At 44.6% G+C, this 23,278-nt stretch overlaps 2 protein-coding genes across 7 annotated transcripts in view; both read left to right on the forward strand.

Annotated features, from left to right (window-relative positions):
• LOC121613117 (deoxyribonuclease gamma-like) overlaps positions 1 to 5,446 on the forward strand; it is a 14,577-nt gene extending 9,131 nt beyond the window's left edge. For all 5 annotated transcript variants that reach the window (XM_041946398.1, XM_041946402.1, XM_041946401.1 and 2 more), the window contains 6 exons: positions 2,448 to 2,534; positions 2,775 to 2,872; positions 3,003 to 3,115; positions 3,283 to 3,440; positions 3,669 to 3,765; positions 4,336 to 5,446. In XM_041946398.1, the coding sequence (XP_041802332.1) occupies positions 2,448 to 2,534; positions 2,775 to 2,872; positions 3,003 to 3,115; positions 3,283 to 3,440; positions 3,669 to 3,765; positions 4,336 to 4,467 (685 nt within the window). In that variant the 3' untranslated portion in view covers positions 4,468 to 5,446. The remainder of the gene's footprint in view (positions 1 to 2,447; positions 2,535 to 2,774; positions 2,873 to 3,002; positions 3,116 to 3,282; positions 3,441 to 3,668; positions 3,766 to 4,335) is intronic.
• A 1,485-nt stretch (positions 5,447 to 6,931) lies between these two features.
• hm13 (histocompatibility (minor) 13) lies at positions 6,932 to 23,278 on the forward strand. Of its 2 annotated transcripts, XM_041946484.1 has the most exons (12): positions 6,932 to 7,294; positions 11,595 to 11,630; positions 13,533 to 13,631; positions 14,062 to 14,144; positions 14,258 to 14,346; positions 14,786 to 14,871; positions 15,034 to 15,159; positions 16,055 to 16,112; positions 16,344 to 16,464; positions 16,585 to 16,687; positions 18,720 to 18,805; positions 20,718 to 23,278. In XM_041946484.1, the coding sequence occupies exons 1-12, from the start codon at positions 7,067 to 7,069 to the stop codon at positions 20,788 to 20,790; spliced, it is 1,188 nt and encodes a 395-aa protein (XP_041802418.1). In that variant the 5' UTR covers positions 6,932 to 7,066; the 3' UTR covers positions 20,791 to 23,278. The 2 variants fall into 2 exon arrangements, with proteins under 2 accessions (XP_041802418.1, XP_041802419.1); XM_041946485.1 differs by lacking the exon at positions 11,595 to 11,630.

The raw sequence follows: 23,278 nt of genomic DNA on the forward strand, positions 1-23,278 counted from the left end.
GCATCAGCAGTGGCAAATTAAAAATGCAGCTTGTTGTGGAAAAATTGAGCCAACAAGCACTCAATAATAAATTTTATATACTAAACATACAATTTAGTTTATTTATTTCACCATTCAAACAGAAATACACTTCAAAAATCTCAAGGCGCTGATTCAGGGAGTGTTTTATGTTCATACGATGTACATATTGCAAAGCTGGAGGGTCACTGGCTGCAGTGGAAAATGTCTGAGTGTCGTCAACAAAACATTGAATGTAGCGTGTCATATTTCATGAAAGGTGACGGAGCTGCTGCATGTACGTGTAGAAACACAGTGGACCAAGTACAGAGCTTTGTGGGACGCCACGTCCAGTAGAGTCAGCTGCTCAGTTCAAGTAATGAAGTGAAAGATTGACAGCAAGCCGTTTGATAACCTGGAGAGTGCAGACGTAAACCTGGACGGGATAAAAACTCTACGAATAAACAGACGGGATGAGAACAGAAACATGTTTAGAAATGGGCACAAAGTGAGTACAAAGTGTCGAGAATGTGTTTAAAGGTTAGCGGAGGAGGTGGAACGTTTATCGACGATGAGTCGCTGTTAATTCTGACTGTACTGCTCTTGTGTACTTCTACTGGAGAATAGTTTTCTTCTAGTTTGTCTTTGTGTGTCTAGTGTTCATCAGTAGGCTAGTTTTTCCTCATAAAATCTGAGTCAGTTTATTTAATGGTGGTGGTGCACAGTGTGCGCCATGTTTTTGGCTCCACCTGAGAAATGGCCCAGTTTAAGCCCAGTTTAAGCCCAGTTTAATTACTGGAACAAGGCTTTGCTTTGTTCAGCAGGCAGCTGCTTTCTCTCTGGTGATGTCTAACAGGGAACAATCTGATTTTTCTTTTCTTTTTTTATTTCTGTTTGATTTGTTGGTGAATAACTAATCATAATCTCTGGTGGTTGGTTACAGTCTGATCATACAGTAGCTTTCAGGCCAGTTTGATTTTAGCTTCTTGGCTATGCTAATTCAAATCTGGATTTTGCAAGTGCTCTTCTAACAAATGCATGTGTGTTGGTCCCTGGGACCATTCTGATGGTATAGCGCTTCTACATGGAATAAAAAGCATGATTCGTTCCTATTTGATCACATTGTGAACTGTCTAAATCGAGGTCGTTGTGCATGTGTGGATCTATGGGAAACTTCTGGTCAAACAGATCGTTTTAAGGGAAAATATGCAAAGACTAATCTGGGAGCTAACTGAGGGCTATCCCAGGGCTGGAGGAAGTAAAAGTAGCAAAACAGCAATGTAAAAATACTCCATTACAACTAAAAGTTCTGCTTTTTAAAGTAAAAATACAGAAATGTTATGAGCTAAATGTACTTAAAGCGTCACAGTAAAAGTTAAACATCTGCTGCGACTGATTTAATATTCTATATAGTATGATCAATACTGCAGCATCAGTGTTAGAGCGGCAGCATGTTACTGTTCGAGCTTCTTTCAACTACTTTACATACAGTGAGCTAGTCTAGTCCAGCGGTTCCCAAGCTCGGGGTCAGGGCCCTGCTAAGGGTCACCAGATAAATCTGAGGGGTCATCACATGATTGATGGGAGAGAAAAGAAGAAAAAACTTGGATTTTTCTCTAATCTTTGTGAGCTATTTGATAACAGTTAATATTATAATTTGTTATTGAAATGAAACCAGGTGAAAGGTTTTGAGGTGAAACTGCTGAAAGACACTGATGTCTGTTTTCAGAAAGGTTGGGAACCACCTTTAATTTATTACAATATGTTTTACAGCGTTATCATATACTCTCTATGCAAAGTGTTCAGCTGCAGCTGTCAGATGAATGTAGTGGAGTACTGAAGTAACTGTGTGGTGGACTTCTTCAGCTTCAGGCTCTGCTCACACGGTCAGAGTCGTGCTGAATGGTCCGACTCGGTTAGAGTTCAGGTGTCAGACGCCTGCAGAGGAAACGGTGCGTTTAAAAGTTAGGATTGTATAGATCCTGCAGTGTCCACACACACACACACACACACACACACACACAGTTAGACTTGTTTTTAGGGGAGATTTTTCAGAAACTCTTAAAATTCGCTTTTTATTCTTTTTAGTTTATTATTTATGTTACAAATCATCAAACCTAAATACAAACAAATGGCCTTAATTCTGTACGTTTCTGCCGCTGGTGGTCTAAAAACTTGAGGAGCTGATCTCAGTCTGTCAGGAGGAATCACTGACCTGATCCCGACAGACAGAGTCTGACCCTCAGTGATTATCGCTACTTCGACAGCCAGAGGTCTAAAGAGTCCGTCAGAGAGACTGCGTGAAGCACAGTCTCACATCCTGGTGAGACTGTGCTTTACGGAGGTTTTGGTGAACGTGAACGCAGCGTGATGTGTTGCTGATTTGACTTGTGTCTCTCTGCTGTGATTGTCCAATCAACAGTTTCTCTTTGTCTGTGTGTTGTGTTGAGGTATGACGATTACACCTACCAGTCAGTGTCCAGTAAGAGTCTGGGAAACTCTCCCAGCGACATGCAGCAGTACGTTTTCATCTACAGGTAAGACCCGGCCGCTAGTCCAGGAGGAGAAACACACCTGCACACACCTGCATGGTCTCTCAGCCGGTGGGATGCAACATGCTCCAAAACTAAAAAAAGACAACGAGATGGTCAATGAAAAGAAAGCATGGACTGTATTTCTGTTCGGGTTCAGTTTAAGCACAGTCAGCCCAGTGAGTCTGATAGCATTTTAGCTCCTTTTAGCTCGTGACCTCTGAGCCTGCTCTCCTCCCTGAACAGGAACAACACCGTGAATGTGACGGGTCAGCATCAGTACCAGAAGGAGCAGTCCTTCCTCAGAGAGCCGTTCGCCGTTCAGTTCCAGAGCAAGAAAACTGGTCAGAGGACACAAAGCACACCTGAACTAGCTCGCTGACACCATGAGGACGTGATACCAATGACTTCATCCCTTTGCTCTTCCTCTCCCTCTCCCTCCTGCTCTTCGTCCTCCTCCTTTGTGCCCTGCAGCAATCAAGAACTTTATTCTGGTTCCTCTGCACACTGATCCCAGGAAGGCCGTCCAGGAGATCGACCGGCTGTACGACGTCTTTGAGGAAGTCAGCAAGAAGTGGAAGAACATGGTGAGGAAGTGAGCTTTGGTGAGCCGGTGTAAGCGTTTCGGACTTCTCATCTGTTCGTGCCAGTGGCGTTTTTGACGTTAGCTGTGTGTTAGCGAGCTGGCCGGACTGATGTTCAGAGCAACTTGGTCGCCGTGATGATGCTCTTCACTGTGTGTGTTTGTGTGCAGAATGTGATGTTCCTCGGAGATTTCCACGCCAGCTGCGCCTACCTAACCCGACCTGACAAGAAAAACATCAGACTGTTCACCAATTCCAAATTCTCCTGGCTGATCGGAGACAAAGTGGACACCACCGTCTCCGACGAGACCAACTGCGCTTATGACAGGTGTGTGTGTGTGTGTGTGTGTGTGTGAGGGGGGAGACATGAGGAAGGAAGGGTGAGATGGAAAGAGAGACGAGAGGGAGGAAGTGAAGCGTGAAGGGAAAGACGGGAGAGAAAAAAATGTTTCAGATTTCTGAATGATCAATTTCTTCAGCTCACTCTGTGTGTGTGTGTGTGTGTGTGTGTGTGTGTGTGTGTGTGTGTGTGTGTGTGTGTGTGTGTGTGTGTCAGGATCGTGGTTTATGGGAAAGACTTCCTGAAGGCCATCAGTCCGTTCTCTACAAAAGTCTTCAACTTTGCCAAAGAGTTCAAACTCACCAAGACCAAGGTCTGTCTGTCCGTCTGTCTCTCTCTGACTGTGTGTGTCTGTCTCTGCCTGCCTGTCTCTCTCTCTGACTCTGTCTGCCTGCCTCTCTCCCTCTCTCTCTCTCTGACTCTGTCTGTCTGTCTGCCTGTCTGTCTCTCTCTGACTGTCTGTCTGTGTGTCTGTCTCTGCCTGCCTGTCTGTCTCTCCCTCTCTCTCTGACTCTGTCTGCCTGCCTGCCTGTCTGTCTGTCTGTCTGTCTCTCTCTGACTGTGTGTGTCTGTCTCTGCCTGCCTGTCTGTCTCTCCCTCTCTCTCTGACTCTGTCTGTCTGTCTGCCTGCCTGTCTGTCTGTCTCTCTCTGACTGTGTGTGTCTGTCTCTGCCTGCCTGTCTGTCTCTCTCTCTCTTTGACTCTGTCTGTCTGTCTGTCTGCCTGTCTGTCTGACTGTCTTTGATACTGCATCGTCACAGTTTTCCTCCAAATGTGAGACAGTTTTTTTGTGTCTAAATTCAAAGTGCACGTAGAAACCGGAGGATGGAATTTCACTTGTACTTGTTGTTTGACTCTGGGCTCTGTTGCTTCTGTCTGCAAGGCGCTGGAATTAAGTGACCACCTACCTGTGGAGGTGAAACTAAAGAGCTCCGCCCCTCTCCTCCAGACCACGCCCCTTCTGATCCTGCTCAGTGTCTCTGTGATCGTCCAGTCCTTCCTGTCCGCTCTGTGATCTTCTGCTTCAGTCTTCGGGTGAAAATGTTCTAAAAGAGGCTGATTGCTGGGAGGGATCAGGTTTTTTAACAAGGTTCAAAGTAACACAGAGTTTCTAAAAGATTTATTTGTCAGTTCAGGAGGATCACTGTGTCATATAACATGAGCTCAGGAGAAGATCTCTGCTTTAATGACTTCATGAAACATCTGCAGAGACGAATGGCTCAGTCACAATCAGATGTTGAGGAAAAAAGAAGTTAATAAATAAGATGTTTTGACGGCTGCAGCTGGATCATCACAGGCTCTGCTGGCTCGTCTCTTTCTGGAGAAATCCTGAAAAATTCAATCGTGAGAATCATTGATTATCTCAACAGAGTGATGGGCAGCCCCAACGCTTCCTTCACCATCTGTGCTTCACCCAGACTCACAGAAATATTTATCCTCAAATGTCAGATTTTGTTCCTCGGGGTCAAAGAAAACCCCCTGGTGCCATTTAGAAGAAGCCAAATACTTTTGATGATGATGATGATGATGATGATAGTAACGGTCTAAATTAGTGTTTTTTCATTGTTTAGCAAGAACAGCTGAGCAGTAATTCTGGTCCACGTGGCCGCTCGGATTTAAAAACCTCGAAATGATGAATCGTCTTGACAGACAGGGAGCAGTCCTGCATCAGAGGACTCCAGAGGTTTACACTTTCTAAATGAATGTACATATTGTAGATTGAATTTTAATACACATCATTTAACTGTTTGGCCATTTTAAGCAGGTGAATCAGAGCACTGTTTTTATTTCAGAGGTAATTTGTCCTTGTTTTGTCTCTTTCTATCATCTTCTCATCTGTTGCCACCTCAGGTCTATTGGACTCTGTACAGAAACTGATGTAAATATTAACAGTATGTCAGTAAATGTTAGGACATCTATTATCTGTGTGTTTTATCTGTTTTTAATACTCAGTAAAGTTTTTATTTTGAAACTAAAATGCATTAGATGTCGTCATTGCACACACACACTCTCCGCCACACACATCTCACATATTCGTTGTATTTGTTTTTTTATTCCTTTTTCTAATTTCTTTAGAACTTGTTTAATTCAGAACTCTTATATAACTGTCTTATAATTTTAAAATAAATGAATTGATAATTGCTGATGACCACTTTGACCACTGGGTGGCGACATGGAGCCAATAGTATTCGTGTGTGGAAAACTGCAGATCGATTAAACTACGCATGATCACAACTAAACATCATGGAGACCAGCCTGTTGAGTTGTTTTCTGCAGCCACTTATTTCTGTACAAAATGAAGATCTAACAGGATTCAGACTTTACGTAGTTGTGTGATCCGTCACAGTGAATGTGTGCATATACAGTATATCAGTGTAAACTGCATGTCTATGCATATGTTTGTGTATCTATCTATCTCTCTAAAGAAGAAAAGAAGGAGTTCTGTAGACTATACATAACTATCATTGTTTTGTATCTTCTTGACTAAAATTGCCAATATATATACACATACACATATATACGTGTGTATATGTGTCTGTGTGTGTGTCATAGTATGTATGCTCAATTGGCATATGTGTTGGCAACTATTAAGAACCATTTTTAACATTTGATCAGTCAGTTTATCGTTTAGTCTACATAATTCCTTTTTTTCCTGTATTCCAGATTTTCTTTCATGTGGTGACTTCCTGCTTTTCAGTTTAATATGACTGAAAAGGGAAAACATTTGTTTTCTCCTCAGCGTGTGAATGTGTTTTGTGTCCTCCTGTGCGTCTGGCGGCGCTGCTGAGCCTCTGCAGCCAGATGTCTCTCAGAACGTCTTGTTCCACCAACGAGGAAGAAACGTTACCGCCTCACAGCACAGATCGTCTACTTTTTGAAGACGTGTCACACTGAAGCAAAGAAACACCCTTGGTCTGTCGCACCGGCAGGTGGGTGTCAGGCACAGATGGGACCCGTCTCATTAGACTTTGATGATTCATCATGAAGACGTTTGCTGATGTCCTACATCACTTTAACCGCAGAGGGACATGTCAACGCTTCACTGGTTGCTGCTCCTCGGGGCTGAATGTTTGCTGGTTGCTGTAGCAGCTTCAGCAGGAGGCCTGATCCCGATTCACCTGCTCAAGGGGACACATTGTCTTACACACTGAGTCACTGTAGAGGGCGCACTGTCATGTTTCATCTGCTATCGTGGCACCAACAGGACACTTTGATGTTTTTTCAGCAGGTGACTGCACCTCCTGCCTCTGTCCTCCAGTGTCTGTGGGTTTGTGACGGGCTTTTTCTTTTACAGTTTTCTGACACTTAATAGAAAAGGAAAATAATTGTCATTACAGTCCCGAATGCAACAGATTCCTTTACTGTCAGACATGTTGTGTGGAAGCAGAGAACTTGTCACTGATGTTTCGGGTCCCGGAAATAGCGGCAGAGTGAGACCTCTTGGTCTCTGCTCCTCCCTGCTCGCTGCTTTAGGAAACGTGGCCTTAACGGGACTCCAGCAGCACCGCGGTAGATGAATGAGAAACACACAGCTTCCACCTCTATCCGTCTGCCAGTCTCCACCACCGCCCCAGCACTGTCCGCGGTCCCCTGAAACCTGTCTCTGAAGAACCATGTCCGAGGCAGAACAAGCCCCGGCCTCGGCTCCGGAGGCCGCCGCCGCCGCAGTCCTGGACGCCCTGAACGCCACGGACTCCAACGGGACCGAAGCGCTCAACGCGACGGCTAAATTCGTGGCCACTCCGGAGGGCACGGCGCTGGCGTACGGCAGCCTGATGTTCATGGCGCTGCTGCCCATCTTCTTTGGAGCCCTGCGGTCCGTCACCTGCTCCAAATCCAAGGTAACCGAAGCCGCAGTCCTCCTGAACAAACCCCGGCGAGGAGGTTTCACTTCAGCCCCGTGGCCGTTAGCCTCCACCGGCTAGCCAGCTCAGCTAACAGCTAGCTAACGGCTCGCCAGGTGATCCTCAACGAGTCTGAATGTGTTGAATAATATACCTGAAGCCGAACAAAGAGGACAGCTCAGAGTACAGGTAGAAAAGCCTGACGTGTATTAATGCTAGGGACAGAGTCAGAGCACTCATCATCATGTGGAGCTCTTACAGCTGTTCCACATCTGAACGGTTGTTTTCAGACACAAATTATCACCAGAAACGGTGTTTGTCTCCACATTTAATATAACAGATGCTCTTTGCGGCGTTTGAGGCCTCGTCCGTTTCTTTTTAGGGTCTTTTAAAGGACCTAAATTCAAAGCCCAGGGATGGTCGCTGATGATGGGATGCTGCCGTTAGTGCACCCAGCTCTTTATTTACACTCCTGCCCCCGGTGTTTACCTGCCGACAGACTTTCACCTGGCCGAGTGACCGGGCCACACGTGACCCGGACAGGTTAACGAGAAGTCCTGTCAACGACAAGCGACACACAGAGAGGAAGACTGACGACAAACGTGACTTCATGCGTCAGTTTGTGACATAAAAGCGACGATAGAGGAAGTTAAAGTGTCGTGTACAGCACCAGGTGTGTGTGTGTGTGTGTGTGTCAGAGTCAGAGACGTGTACCAGGATGATTTATTCGCACTCTTTTGGGGGGTTTTGCGGACATGCGCAGTTGTGCGTGTTTGCGTTTAAAGCGGTGCAGTACATGTACTCAGGTTCTGCACTGAAGGACAGTTCTGAAGTACTTGTACTTTCATTTTTCCATTTTATGCTACTGTCTTCAAAGGTTGATACTGTATTTTTGCTGTACTGAATTAATTTGACACCTTTAGTTACTCTGCGGGTTATTAATGTGAAATATAAATCAGATAGTAAATTATTATGCATTAAAATACCTGACAGTATATAAACAATAACTCCACCTTTACCAGCTGCAACATTAAAGTGGCGAACACGTTGATGCATCAGCAAGTACAATCCAACAGTATATATACTTTAATCTGCATAATGAGTACTTTTGCATTAGGTACTTAAAGTACATTTAATGCTAATGCTGTATTTTTACTTTAGCAAGAGTTTGAATGCAGGATTTGTAACAGTTTTTCTACACTGTAGTAAGTCTGCTTTTAGTGCAGAGGACTCAGGTAACTCTCTGTCGCTCGGTCTTATCTGGATGTTGTGTCCTAGCAGCAACTCTGGAAGAAGTACTCTGAACTGACTGATGTCAGAATGTCAGTCAAGATTCTTTATTGTCATTGAGCAGGACATGTCAATGAAATTTGCATTGCAACCCCCATGTTAGAAACAAGATAATAAGAAAGATTCTAAAATAAAATTAAGGTACTAGAATACAAAAACAACAGGCAGTAAAAAATATTTGTAAATGCAATAAAAATATACCAGAAATGAAAATATACTAATACATAAAAAAAATATACTAAACAATAAAACCAATGAAATGTACCAACAGCAGCTGAAATATACTAAAATGTATAAGTTTGGTTCATGAGTCGACAGTAAAACAGCCAGAAGTCAGAGAGTTTAACCTTTTCTTCATTAATTGTTGGGTATTTTTCACAGTATTTTTAAAGACTAATCTTAATTTACAGAGTCCAAAGTGATGTCTTCAGTCATGTTGTTTTGTCCAACCAACAGTCCGAAACCCAGAGATGTTCAGTTCACAGTGATTTAAGACAGAGAAGCAGCAGATGTTCATGTTGGGGAAGCTGGAACCAGAAAATGTTTCGTGTTTTTACTTAAAACCGACTGAAACGACCTGATTACCATAACTGATGCTGATTGTTTTGTTTTTTTATGACTGGTTGCTTCAACTGTGGTGACAGTTCAGGACTGTCATAGACCCCTTTCACTGGTTTCAATGGTTTCTCTGGGGTCATACTGTGATGACTGAATCACATTATGTTATTGTCTTAATGACATTTTCTGTCCCAGCTGAAGATTTAAAGAAAAGTTGTGTCCAGTGTACATATACATATATATAGTATATGAGTATCAGAAAAGGTTTCTCACCGATCCTGTGATAGTCGTCGCAGTCATGTCACCTGTCGCCCTCTCAGTGAACACAGACAGTTTCCTGTTGGCAGAGAATCTACAGGAAGTCAGAAGCAGCATCAGTACAAAGGAAAAACAGAAGCTAAATATCCACACACACACACACACACACTGACTGAAGTCCAGGTGAAGTCACCTGTGAGACACCCCAGGACCCGCCCCAGGAAATGATTTCTTTAAAAGAACAAACAAACACGTCAGTAAAGTTTATTTCAGGATGAGTTTGAACAACAAACACACACTAGAGGTCACTCAGTTAAACAGAGATTACACGCAGCTCTGTGGAATTAACAGAATTTAAATGAGTCGTGCTCAGCAGTAATTAGTTCATCTTTCATTTGATACATGCGGCTGTTTCAGGGTTCAGCAGAACGGGTCGTGCAGGTGGTTCGTTAATGATGCTCATCGCTGGAGACCGCAAACTGAAAGGAAACGCCTCGTTCTGTTTCCTCAAGTGAATCTATGCTAACTATTCTTCTTGTTGTCCAGCTGGTTGGAGTTAGTAAATGAAATGTGTCTGTAGATCTGAAGCTGGATAGTCAAAGGACAGAAAATTAATATTTAAAATGTTTTTTAAAAAGTACAAAAATGCTAAAAACTCCCTGATTTCAGTTTGTCATGTGAACATTTTCATCTTCCGTGACATTATATTGAATCTCTGTTTGGTTCTCTGCTGTTGGTTGGACAGGAAATCACTTTGGGAAACTGACCAAACAGTTCATTGATCAGTCTGAATGAATCTCTGTCTCTGGCAGACGTATTCGTCTCATTTGTAGTTGTTATTTAAAAAGTTGAGTTTGAATATTAGTTGGGATTTTAGTGGCTTGAAGCCATTAGCTGTGTTTCCATCAGTGTATTTTAATGCACAGTTTAAAGTAACACGTTAGAAAAGTTTAATGGAAACGACAAAATCAAAGTTTTTACGCTCATTGAGCGATGATGAAGAAGAATCAGTTCCCGCTGATCTGTCCCCACAGATCTGACGGACTCTTCCTCACATTAATGTATGAACTGAATGTTTCTAAATCTTTATTCAGCATTTGAGGTTCGACTGGCGCTCTTTTAATGACGTCATCTTGTCGCGCCCTCTTCTTCTGCGATAAAGGTTTTCTGACTGGAGACTTTGGCGCCACCTACAGCTCATCTCAATGAACCAACTCCCAATAATCATGTAACAGTCGTGGATGGAAACAAGCATTAATTTGTCTTTTCTTTTGCTGATTTTCTCAATATTTGGTTAAAATCTGGGATACGTTTGGATGGAAACGCAGCTTGATGCGCTTTAATCTAATTGGCTCACAGCGAGAGAGTACGGTGGCCCACACAGACAAAGTTTGAGAAAAGACGACAGAAACAGGTTTCAGTCTGACTCCTGTCAGCTCCTGAGCTGTGTTGCATGTTATCCTTCCTCTCTCCGTTCTTCCTGTCTCTCTCTCTGTCCCTCTCTCTCTGTCTGTCTCTCTGTCTGTCTGTCTCTCTCTCTGTCTGTCTCTCTGTCTGTCTCTCTGTCTCTGGTCTGTCTGTCTCTCTGTCTCTGGTCTGTCTGTCTCTCTCTCTCTCTCTCTCTCTCTCTCTCTCTCTGTCTGTCTCTCTGTCTCTCTGTCTCTCTCCCTGTCTCTCTCCCTGTTTGTCTCTCTCTCTCTCTGTCTGTCTGTCTCTGTCTGTCTGTCTGTCTCTCTCTCTGTCTCTCTCTCTGTCTGTCTGTCTCTCTGTCTGTCTGTCTGTCTGTCTGTCTGTCTCCCTGTTTGTCTCTCTCTCTCTCTCTCTGTCTCTGTCTCTCTGTCTGTCTGTCTCTCTGTCTGTCTCTCTCTGTCCCTCTCTCTGTCTCTCTCTCTCTGTCTGTCTCTTTGTCTCTCTGTCTCTCTTTCTGTCTCTGTCTCTCTCTGTCTCTCTGTCTGTCTCTCTGTCTCTCTCTCTGTCAGCCATCTTTATAGGGAACAGTCGTTAATCATTCAAACTGTTTCCGTCTCAGAATAATGATGATTTGTTTCCTGTGTTGGACACTTGTTGGGTCGATGTGATTATGGGCCCTGCTTCCAGTCCTCCTCTTTGTTGCCGATCTGATCCCTCTCTCTCCCTGTCTGTCTGTGCACATCTGTCTGTCCATCCATCCTGTCTGTCTGTCTGTGTGTAGGAGCTCGGAGAAAATGATTACGATTCTGGGTTCAGAGTGAGTATGAGAGCCGCTGAGAGCACCAAACACACAGTTCACAGCTTGTTTCCAGCACTAACACAGCAGCAGATACATTAACACTGGGGTGTTTATGGTGGAGCTGACTCACTGACCGCGAGCGAGGACGAGTCCCCCGAGGACACGTGGCTGTCAGGGACATGTTAGGTCTTCACTGTTCATGTGAAAGCACACCAGCAACATGGCTTCTGTTCAGAAGAACTCATGTAGCAGCTAAAGAGCCAGATATTTCCCTCAGGAGGTGGAGGAGACCAAAAACAGAGCTAAAAGAGGGAGAATACTGGACTTTGATTGGCTGTTGCATGAACCTAACAGCAAGAAGTTGTGTTTCACTGTAATGTTGCTGCAGTTCGACAGGTTTCTACACCAAGTAACAGAGAAAAGTCTCATGTGTTAATTAGTCATTTCATTTGGATAATAATACCATAAATAACGTTGAACGCTGCAGGCAAACTGACCTCACGTCATGTGTTTAGCCTCAGCAGCAGTATTAGCAGTTAGCTGTTAGACACGTGTTGCTGCATCAGCAGTGACGCCAGCGGAGCTCCTCCATTATCGTCTGCAGAGCTTTTCCTGCCGCCATCAGTCAGCACGTGCTGCGTGGAAAAACCTCCTCCCGTCCATCATCTCCACCCACAGCACTGACGCAGGTAGACACACACCTGCTCAGCCACAGACGGCCGCTGATGTGTTGCAGGAGCTCTTTGTAATTCTTTCAAGCATCCGAGCAGTTTGTTTTTATCGTAGCTCACTGATGCTCTTATACCAGTTTACTCAGTGTCATACAGGCAGTCCTCGTGTTTAAATGCAGCAACAAGGATCCTCTTCCTCCCTCCTCATCTCCTCTTTCCTTCTCTCCTGTCCCAGTTTCTCCGTCAGGGGAGTAGATGGAGGAGAATATAGATGGAGGTGACTGTGAGGCGTCTCTCTCAGGGACTCGGTCTGTTTGAGCCTTTGTATCAGCAGCAGTTCAGGTCTGAGCGTAGACTGTGTGACAGTGAACTACTCACCTGTTCCTCTGTGGAAACCAGCTGGTCAGAATGCGTCCTCTGCAGAGCTACAGGCTGCTGCTTTGTCCTTGTGGGCACATTCAGGCTGACATTTGTCCTGCGATGAAAAAGACGGACGACGCAGACGATCGTTTGTCATGTGAACGCCAGATTTTTACAGTTTACTACACGATCGTCAGAATTTCAGATCAAATAACTGCCGCTCTGCTTACTTTCTCATGTGGTAATATTACGAACTCTGACAAACCCTCAGACACGTGAGTGTGCTGCTCAGATTGGACTTCCCGAATTGTGTTTCATCGTCTCGCCTTCACCTGAAGCCTCCAGGTTCACCTGGCAGCAGCCTCCTATCACACATGTTTGATCAGATGATGAAGGATGTTCAGCCTCATCGTGCTCAGAGTCAAACATGTTATAAAATAAATAAATAGAAGGACTAATGATGCAGTTTGAGTATGCATATAATGCTGATAAATCAGTAATAAAACTGAACTCATCAATTTAACATCTGAAATCTGTGACATCAGTGAAAAACTCTTTGTGTCAGCAGATTATTTTATGTAGCTCGGTGTTATTATTACTGATTGAAATGATGGTCCAACTGCAGACGTTCATCCCGGGCTTAAAGAAAATGATGCATTTTCACATATCACACATGGTGAATGCAGCAGTTTGCATTCTGAATACATGAAGCTCAAGCTGCTGGTGAAAACTGGAATAAACTGGTTCCGGAAACTGTCCTGAGCTCTTTTCAAAGGTTGTTGGTGGCAGAATTGAACTCGTGGTTCTCAGTTTAACTGACTTGTCTTGTTTTGAGTTTCATCACTGAAAACCTCAGCATCGCTCTCATTCTCTGAATCTCTCCTCCCAGAATGCATCAGATATGCCGGAAACGATCACCGGTCGAGACGCCGCGAGGTTTCCCATCATCGCCAGCTGTACTCTGTTCGGGCTCTACCTCTTCTTCAAGGTAACTCAGAGTTTCCTCAGCCGTCCTCCAGGGTTAGAAACGTATACCAGCAATGCCGTGATCCAGATGTGCGAGGTGTTGCAGACACTACTACACATGTAAATGACGAGTTTCAGCAGGAACATTCTGGCTGAGCACCAGCTCGTGGATCAGCTGTAGCTGACCGGCTCGCCATGGTTAGCGGCGCTGCTCCTCTGTGTGGGATCATTTGGCTTTCCCGGTTAGTTACAGCAAAAATAGACAACGAAACACTTCAAACGTAATTTACGACGGCGTCGCCTCAATGTGTCGACGAGCAGAACGAGACAGAACCAGCAGAAGACGCAGCTTCTCACTGCAGATTCACTCACGATGAGCCGCCGCGCGTAGATTCTTTGGGTTAAATGCATCCTCCACACTCACCTTATGCTGGACATTTGCTTTGATGCAGGTCTTTTCTCAAGAGTACATCAACCTGCTGCTGTCTGTCTACTTCTTCGGCCTGGGCGTCCTGGCTCTGTCTCACACGATGAGGTTAGAAAACACACTGATGGATTTATTATTAACGCACGGCTTCAAATACAAACGCATTAAATCTGCTGATGTTGTAGCTTAACTACACTTTTCTTTTTGTCTCTGTCTCTCAGTCCTCTGATGTCCAGAATCTTTCCAGAGTCTTTCCCAAACAAGCAGTACCAGCTGCTCTTCACTCAGGGCTCTGGAGAGTCCAAAGAAGGTGAGACCTGCTGCCCCAGAGGCCGCTGTCTGTCTGCCACGGGGTCAAAGGACCAGTGTTTAATCATCAAATCCTTCCTCTGTAGTTTGAGTCCACCGTTTCTAAAAGGCTGCTTCACCCAAATTACACAACGACTGCGTCCTCACACACCTCTGACGCAGTGGTTTCAATCATTTGTGGCTTCAAGGTGAATGGAAGTTTGTTTGTGTTGACGGTGTTGAATCATGACATGTAAAATATTCAGCGTCACCCTCCAGAAAGACTCTGCTGCTCCGGATAATCCACAGTGAGATCAGTGAATCATTCAGAGCGGCCAGGAAACTGCCTCTGAAAAGACAGATGAGGGGTTTTTTATAGTCGTTAACACCACAAATTGATTTTTTTAAGAGATTGAAATCTGAAACAAAGCTCAGACCCGCGTGTCTCCGTCTGTCTGCAGAAATAGTCAACTATGAGTTTGACACCAAGAACCTGGTGTGTCTGCTCATCAGCAGTGTGGTGGGAGTCTGGTACCTGCTCAAAAAGGTAAGTTAAAGCTTAACTGTCACCATAGTAACTGTTGTCCATCATGTGACCTCACACTAAATGTGCGACGGTGCTGTTTTGCTGTTGCTGTATGATGTCACAATACTGAGTAACCAATCACTGAAGACAGCAAGAAATTTATTGTGTTTTGTGACATCACAGCACTGGATAGCCAATAACCTGTTCGGCCTGGCGTTTGCCCTGAATGGAGTGGAGCTGCTCCACCTGAACAACGTCAGTACCGGCTGCATCCTGCTGGGGGGGCTGTTCGTCTACGACGTCTTCTGGGTGAGATGAGTTTTAACACAATCACTTACAATAGAAATGACACGTTCACATTAAATGTTCAAATGTTTCCGCCCTCAGTATCTATAAAGTTACAGGGAAAAGGAAACAAAAAGTGACCCAGTGATTGGTTCAATGTCACTCAGAGAGGTCAGAGGTCAGGCTCAGGTCCAGAGGAGCGGGTGGAGGTTCAGACTTTAGTCAAGAGACACTTCAGCAGAGTGGATGGTTGCTGCCACGATGACATAGATATCCATCAAACCCGTAAGAATAACATTAATGAAGGACCTACGGAGCCAAAGACGACACATTCATCAAATATCTTTTTCCTGCTAAAAGCAAAATGTAAGAGCAACTCAGAGCTCCTGACATGATTAATCACATGTATGAAGTCCTGTTCAAAACGTCACCTGGATGCAATAAAGAAGTGACATTAAAGCCCTGCAGCGCGCCAGAGCTTTGATTCAGAACCACATGTGTGCTCAGAGCAGGAATCGACGTCCTCTACAGCTGTTTATGCCACATTTAACTGTTTAATTCTGCGATCATTGTTATCACCAGCAGCAATTAAAAATAGTAACGTGATCACAGTCTAACATCGTGATAATACATGAACGTACACAGTGACCAGGGAGGAAGCGATAAGGAATCAGGATTCTGCCGTCTTCACAATTCTGACTGTTGCTTCAGTTTAAATATTCTTCATCACTGCTCTCAGTCCAAAACGGCGTCGCGTAGGATCAGCTGTTAAACCATGAAGAAGAATTTAAACTTTATTCATCGTTTAGCAGTTTGTGGTCTCCAACAATAAAGCAGCAGCACATGAACGCAGCATTGCACCTGTGCAGAGTAGTTATACCTCATCCGTCTGCTGTGCTCTTCCTCTCTCTCTCTCCAGGTGTTTGGGACCAATGTCATGGTAACAGTTGCCAAGTCCTTCGAAGCACCAATCAAATGTGAGTACACGAGCCTGAGCCGGTTGTTTCTGCTCAGCGTGATGGTCGGTGGAAGCATCAGTCGCTGCCTCAGGGCTCACGTTTCTCAGAAAGTGGTTATTTTTAGTCTCTGCTGGTCACCTGATCGACCTGTCGCAGCCGGTTGAGTCAAACCAGGAGTTTTTATTTTCATGTTTGTCCTGTCTGATATGTTCGAGCAGGTGTTCACGTGTGGTTTCCTCTCTCCTCCAGTGGTCTTTCCTCAGGACTTGTTGGAGAAAGGACTTGAAGCCAGTAACTTTGCCATGCTGGGTCTGGGCGACATCGTCATCCCAGGTATCTTCATCGCCCTGCTGCTGCGCTTCGACGTCAGGTGACACCTCCTCTTCCTCCTCTCCCGTTAACAGCGTCAAGCTCTTCTGTCCGTCGTTTTTCTTGTCACTCGGTTGTCGATTACAGTTTGTCGTGTTTTGAACTGTCCGTCTTCCTGCAGCCTAAAGAAGAACAGCAGGACATATTTCTACTCCAGTTTCCTGGCCTACATCTTCGGACTGGGCCTCACCATCTTCGTCATGCACACCTTCAAACACGCACAGGTATGAGGACACTGAGGTGGGAGGTCCAGCACCAACCCCAATAATCAGTGCTGAAAAACCCTTCAAACGGCTGCAGAGCTCTGAAGCCTGAAACATTTTGGTGAACAGATCTCTGTAATTTAAACCACCGCTGGGACACTGAAGCTCTGCAGTCTGAGGACATTATGTCATTAAAATCAGGTCGTAATGACCCCTTTTTTTTTTTCTTTTTTTTTTCAACATAATTTTTATTGAACTTTTTGCGCAAAGCAGACTTGACAGGGACAATAAACAATCATAGTATTAGCACCAGTGCTCAAAATACAGACAATCGATCGGCAAAGGTACAGAATACAACAAAATGAGAGTAATAGTAAATTAAATGAAAAAAAAGAAAACAGCCCACAATTAAATAAATACATAAATTGGGAGCTCTGGGGGTGCAAGTCCAGCAAGGTTAGCATAAGATGTACTACATAACAATATCACATCAAATTATGGCTCTACAGCCTTAGACCAGACCAGGCCAGGCCCACAAGCCCAGACCTCATCCTACAGGATATAGATGCACCCAAATAATCAAAGAATGGATCCCAGGTCCGATAAAATAAGAAAGGTTTATCCTTCAACGCTGTAGAAAAGGCTTCAAGTGGGATGATACTCATCACAGTTTGTTGCCATTGAACAAGAGTGGGAGCCTTATCGGGGATCCACAAGGCCAGTATACATTTCCGGGCACAGTGCAGTAGGATGTCCAAAAGGTCTCTGTTGCGAAAGTCAGCAGGTAACTCATCATTAAGACCCAGTAGACAGGTCCTGGCGCCCAGATGTGGGTGCCGCTTAAAAGCTACATTCAACTGTTGAATAATTGTAGTCCAAAACTGCTGGATGTGAGGACAGTTCCACAAACAATGAATAAATGACCCGGTAGCAGACTGACAATTTATACACAGCTCTGACAAAGTTGGATTCATTTTGCGTCTGGCTTCAGGGGTAATAAAGAGCCTATGCAAAATCTTAAACTGCCTCTCCCAGGCAGCGTTAGACACTAGAACACTAGAGGGCTGACTACACAGGGCATTCCAATCCTCAGACTCAATCGCACCCAGATCAGACTCCCATTTGCCTTTTACTTTGTCAGAATTATCAGCATTAAGATTACAGAGGATCTTATACAGCTTTTTGGTAAAAAATTTAAGGCTCCTGTCGTTTACCAGTAAGGATTCTATTGGAGAAATAGCCAGGCCTCCAGTGAATTCTTTCAAATTGCACAAAATAAAACTTTTAACCTGAAGGAATTTAATAAAATCATTATTAGAGATGCCGTATTTACTTTTTATTTGTTGGAAGGTGAGAACTGAATTGCCCTGCATCATGTCTCCAATGACTTTAATACCTTTATGCTTCCAGGCAGCTAAGCCAGCATGAAGACCAGGTTGAAAGTCAGGGTTTTCATGAATAGGAGTTAATAAAGAGAAACAATGACTATATCCCTCCAACTTCCTCATCTTACGCCAGATATCTACCATATTCCTTAGAAGCACATTGTCTTTTACCAGGGCTGCGACTTTGTCAGGAGAGGCATATAATAAGTTCTGCAAAGGGATACAGCCTAAGGAAGCTGATTCGCAACTGAGCCAGGTAGAATCGGGGTCATCTATAAACCATTCCAAAAGAAACTTAGACTGTGCAGCCCAGAAGTAGAATGTAAATGAAGGCGCTGCCAAACCACCGTTTTTAACGGGGAGGCATAGGAAGCTGTATCTTAACCTGGGTCTTTTAATGACCCCTTTTTGAATGAGTAGTTCCAGGTATGAAGGAGCTGCAGGAACTAAACCCCCCATGTTTTCTTTGAGTTTTCTTTCTTCAGTCACTTGCTGCCTCTCTCTCGCTCTTTAGAGCCGTCGGAGGGTGACACTACGTATACGAAACTCTTTTCAGCGTCAGTCTTGTTGAGTCTGTTGGCTCTGCTGCTCGTTTACCGGGTGACTAGTGAAACATTGATAAACAGGGTACGCTGCTTGTCTGATTCTGCCCGTCCGTCTGTCCACAGCCCGCCCTGCTCTACCTGGTCCCAGCCTGCGTCGGCTTCCCCGTCATCGTAGCACTGCTCAAAGGAGAGCTCACGGAGATGTTTAGGTGAGTAACCGTGGCAACCACACATCCCGAGAGTCACGTGACACTTCGGAGTCTCCAGATTTGAGTTTCACTGCTTCAGTTTGTGTGACGCTCGACGTGGGCGGAGCTCAGAGTGTTAAAAACGAGGGAAAGGATCTGCTGCTGCTGACTAACCCACGCCGTTTATTCCAGAACAGAGAACTGGATCAGATGTTGGAATAACAGCATCAGAGTTGTTCTTTGTAATTAGTCGAACGTCGTTGAGACTTTTAGCCGTTTTAGTAGTTGATGTAGAAATTAATAAATCTGATGATCAACATTTGGAATCAGCTGTTTTCAGTAAGCAGTGATGATCTGAGTTGCAGGGACCCACATTTAATCGTCTGCATCTGTGTTGAGATCTCGCAGCTTATTGGTCGGTTTATAAAACTGCTGGTGAAGTGAAACCTTAAGTTCCTCCTGCTGTGTGATTGGACAGACAGACACTCATATTTTGTCTGTCTGTCTCATCTCTTCATCCTCATCACTGTGACGTCTTTGATTGACAGTCTCCTCCTCCAGAGCTCCTCACTTCATTTCCCAACACCTTGTTCAGTCTCTCCTCCTCTTCCCTTTTTCCTCTCTTCTCCTCCTCTGCTCCATCACCACCTCCTCTCATCTCTCTCATCCTTTGTGTCATTTTCGCTCCTCCTCCTCCTCCTCCTCCTCCCCTCTCGTCTCTCAGATATTTTGGCAGTAGAGCTCTGTAGTGGTTTTTTAACATTAGAATTTAAGATAAAAACTTACCACATTCTCTCTTTCTCTGTCTTTTCTTCCTCTTTTTATCACCTTTTCCTCTCTGGCTCTTCTTCTTTTGTCTGCCACATCTCTCCTTCCCCATCCATTCTTTCCTCTCCCCCCCTCTCTCCCCCCTCCGTCTCCCCCGTGGTTAGCTATGAGTCGTCAGAGGAAGTTCTCCCTGGCTCTCCCAGGCTCACTTCCTTCCCAACTGTCAGCGGCTCGCCCGCCAGCCTGGCTAGCTCCATGGATGCCGTCTCTATGGCGACAGGCTCCTCCCCCCGCCGCCGCCGCTTACAGCCCACGCCCCACATGTAGAGGCCCCGCCCCTTTCTCTTTACTCTCCCCCTCCTGTCTCACCTGGGCAGGTAATCAGCCCGTTAACAGGACGAGTGTTGTCATCCGTCCATCCCTCCACCCATCTGTTCATCTGTCTCTCAGTGTGTCACCAGATAAACGAGTGCAACCATCACTCCATCAGTTTGGGCTCCATATGAACTCATTTATCTCGGTCTTTGGTTAGAAGTCATTGTTATTATTTTAATTTATTCTAAACTGTAGAATATGAAACTAAAACTTATAAATCATCTCACTGTGTGTTTATGTCAGTCAGAACTGTTTAATGACCAAATTTAAGGGGACCCCCACCTCAAATGTTTTGTTCGCAAAAAAATGAATGTAGACAAAGATATTGTTATTGTTACCTTATATTTAACCTTTCTGCACAAAAAAAAACAAATCTGTCATGAACCCCATGACCTTTCCTCCAGTGACAAAATCATCGCTTTGTTCTGCTCGACTCGTCTTCTGTGGCTGTAATGACCACAGCGGCCTGTAGGGGCCGCCAGCAGGACTGGAGTTGTGTTGTGTTCCTGGCGACTGACACCAGGTCGTCCTCAGCAGCTTTCACGACGTTGAGGCTGACGCTGAGACTCGAGGTCGCTGTGTCGCTTTGTTCTGGCCGACTGTGATCAGGAGCAGAGCTGCTGCTACAAATATGAGGATTTTTTCTGATCAGTGGAAACAATGATGCAGAAGAGAAAAAAAACTCTGATTGATGATGTTTCACTGAACATTTGTCAGGATGATAAATTTGTTTCTCATCCTGTTTTGTCCCTTCATCCCTCCTCGTCTTCCTCTTTCTCCTCCTCTCCAGGTACGAGGAGTCCTCTCCTGAGGAGGAGGGCGCTAAAGAGGAATCATCAGAGTCGGAGAAAAAGGACCAATAGCATCCATCGCTTCCTGCCCCCCTTCAAACACTTCTCATCCAGCCTGCTGCCACCACATTTCACTGAAGCCCCTCCCGCTCCCACCTCTCCAGCTTCCTGTTCGTCGCCGGGGGAAACGGGGCTCATGTAGCCAACATGTTCGTCTCTGATAACCACGGGAACGGCCGCTGGTCTCCGTGGTAACGGCTGCTGTCGTGCTACCGGTGGTGGTGTTTATGATTAAAGGTTGTTTCGTTCCAACAGCTCAGACTCGGTGCCTGCCATGATTCCTCTGTCCGTCTCTCAGCTGCTCTCACACAGGAACTCAAAACCTCTGCGGCTCCAGATTCGAACCATTTAACCCGAAACCATCCTCCGAGCGAGAGCCACCTTGGTCTTATTGTGCGTTCACGGAGTTAAACTTTGTCTAGCAATATGTTTGGGAACGTGGAGTCGATATGATCGTGTGAAACCAGCCGCAGCATCGTCACATCTGATCTTGTGTGTTAGCAGCTCGCTGGCTCAGATAGACCAGGAAACCGTTGAGTTTCCACCGTTTGAAGGAGGGTTTGGCCTCGCTAAAACAAGCTCTTCTGTCGTCTTCGCTCTGAACTTTCTGTGTCTTTAAAGCCTCCAAACAAAGAACCGCCATTCTCAGTCATGTAAGTCATCCCAGGTACCTGAGCTCACCTCCTCCACGCCGCATGCTGGCCACCTGTGACTCATCCAGGTGTGGTTCTTTGTCTCAGGCTTTAATCACTTCCTGGTTTATTTGGCGCCGGGCTGCTGCTCACTCTGCCTTCTGCTTTCTCACATCAGCGTTTTCTGATGGTTCAGTTTGACTTTTTCTTGTACACGGCCAGAATTTCAAGATGAAAAAATCTATTAGAGGTGTTTAATTGTTATTTGTCCTGTGTTTACAGCCTCTTGTCTAAATGCTGACTGTATGAGTGCATCAGTTCTCTGTTCCAGCCGTTTAACAGGAAATAAATCTCACTGATGGCACCTGTTCACAGGTGTGAACGTTTTAGAGCGTGCACTCTTCATGGATAAGCGAAGGTTAAAACTGACAACAGCTGTAGTTCTAAACTAAAGGGACCAAATGTTTTCCCCAAGCTCAGCACCTTTCTGTTAGTTCTGCTTCTTCAGGATCTGCAAAGTCTACCTGATTATTTCGGCAGAGAGGACAGGTGAGCGTTAACCTGCCTGGTTAAACAAAGCTGGGTGAACCCTCCAGACACCAGTTTTCAGTCTTAAAGTTCTGGCCTGTGAGAGGAGTAAAGGGAGGAGGAGGCAGACTGAACCTCCTCTGCTGAGTATTTCCAGTCCTCCCAGTCCTCATGCTCAGATCTTATTGGTGGAAAGGCTGCAAGGAGAGGTGCCATGTGACCTCTTCATCCAGTAAACTGAGAATGAGTCAAGGGATTTCAGGGTTTTTTACCACAAGCGTTCTCAGACTGATCCTGATCTGGTTTGAACAAACTCAACTTTCTTAGAACTGATGATTTCATGTTCGTCTATAATGATCGACAGATTTTTCTAAATTCAGGATTCACTACTTTTCTCTGTGCTCAACTGTTGGTCAGACAAAATGACAATATACTCAGTTCTAAGATATAAATCAGAAATTGAAGGAAAATGTCAGAATTTATAGCCAAAAGTCAGAATTTTGGGATTACAGGGCTCGCCCAGCAATTTACTATCACACATCCGTAAAGTCAGGTGACTCAGAAGAGACGCATGAAAACAAGAAAGGCCAAAACTGAAGCAGCAGAAGCTTCATTTCGAGCCACATTTCCCATAATGCAACTTGATAGAAGGCATTAAATTGCTCTCACAGGCTGAGTTGGTGCAGTAATCAAGACAAGCTGATCTTGATATCTAAAATTGGTGGAGTGGCCCTTTAAAGTCAGTTTCTTTAAGAGTCAGTTTTTGTATAAAAGTCAGAATTTCAAAATAAAAGTTTGAATTATTGATTATTTTTTTAGGAGATTTAAACGTTCTGACTTTTTCCTTAATTTTTTTTTTATTGTATTACTGCTTACAGTATTAATATAAATGTATTGAATGGCATTTTGGGAAGTAATTTGTATTTGAAGTCTTGGAGAAATCAGAACATTTCACTCTCCAGGACGTCATTTTTAAGTCTTTGTCACAGTTTGAAATGAACGAACAGATCTATCAGTTTTTGGACGCGTGAGAAAAAGCCGCTCTGACTGGACATATTCAGCCTCGCATTATTATTCTCGATGTTATTGGTGTTGAAGCTTTATTAAGAGATGCACAGTTTTGTATTTTGATGTAAAGAAGTTAGAAGTATATGCTCATATTCAGCTCAGTGAAGTTCAGTAGCCCCTCATCATTTTCAATATAATGTACCGTTTTCGTTTTTCTTTCTCTTTCTCTCTCTGGTTGCATTCGTGCAGGAGGTCGTTTTACGGCCCCGACTGTATCTGTTTTATTTGCAATAAAGTTTTTGGTGTTTTGATCACCGTATAGAGAAGCATAA

The sequence above is a fragment of the Chelmon rostratus genome, chromosome 10 (assembly GCF_017976325.1).
Source record: "Chelmon rostratus isolate fCheRos1 chromosome 10, fCheRos1.pri, whole genome shotgun sequence".
NCBI lineage: Eukaryota > Metazoa > Chordata > Actinopteri > Chaetodontiformes > Chaetodontidae > Chelmon > Chelmon rostratus.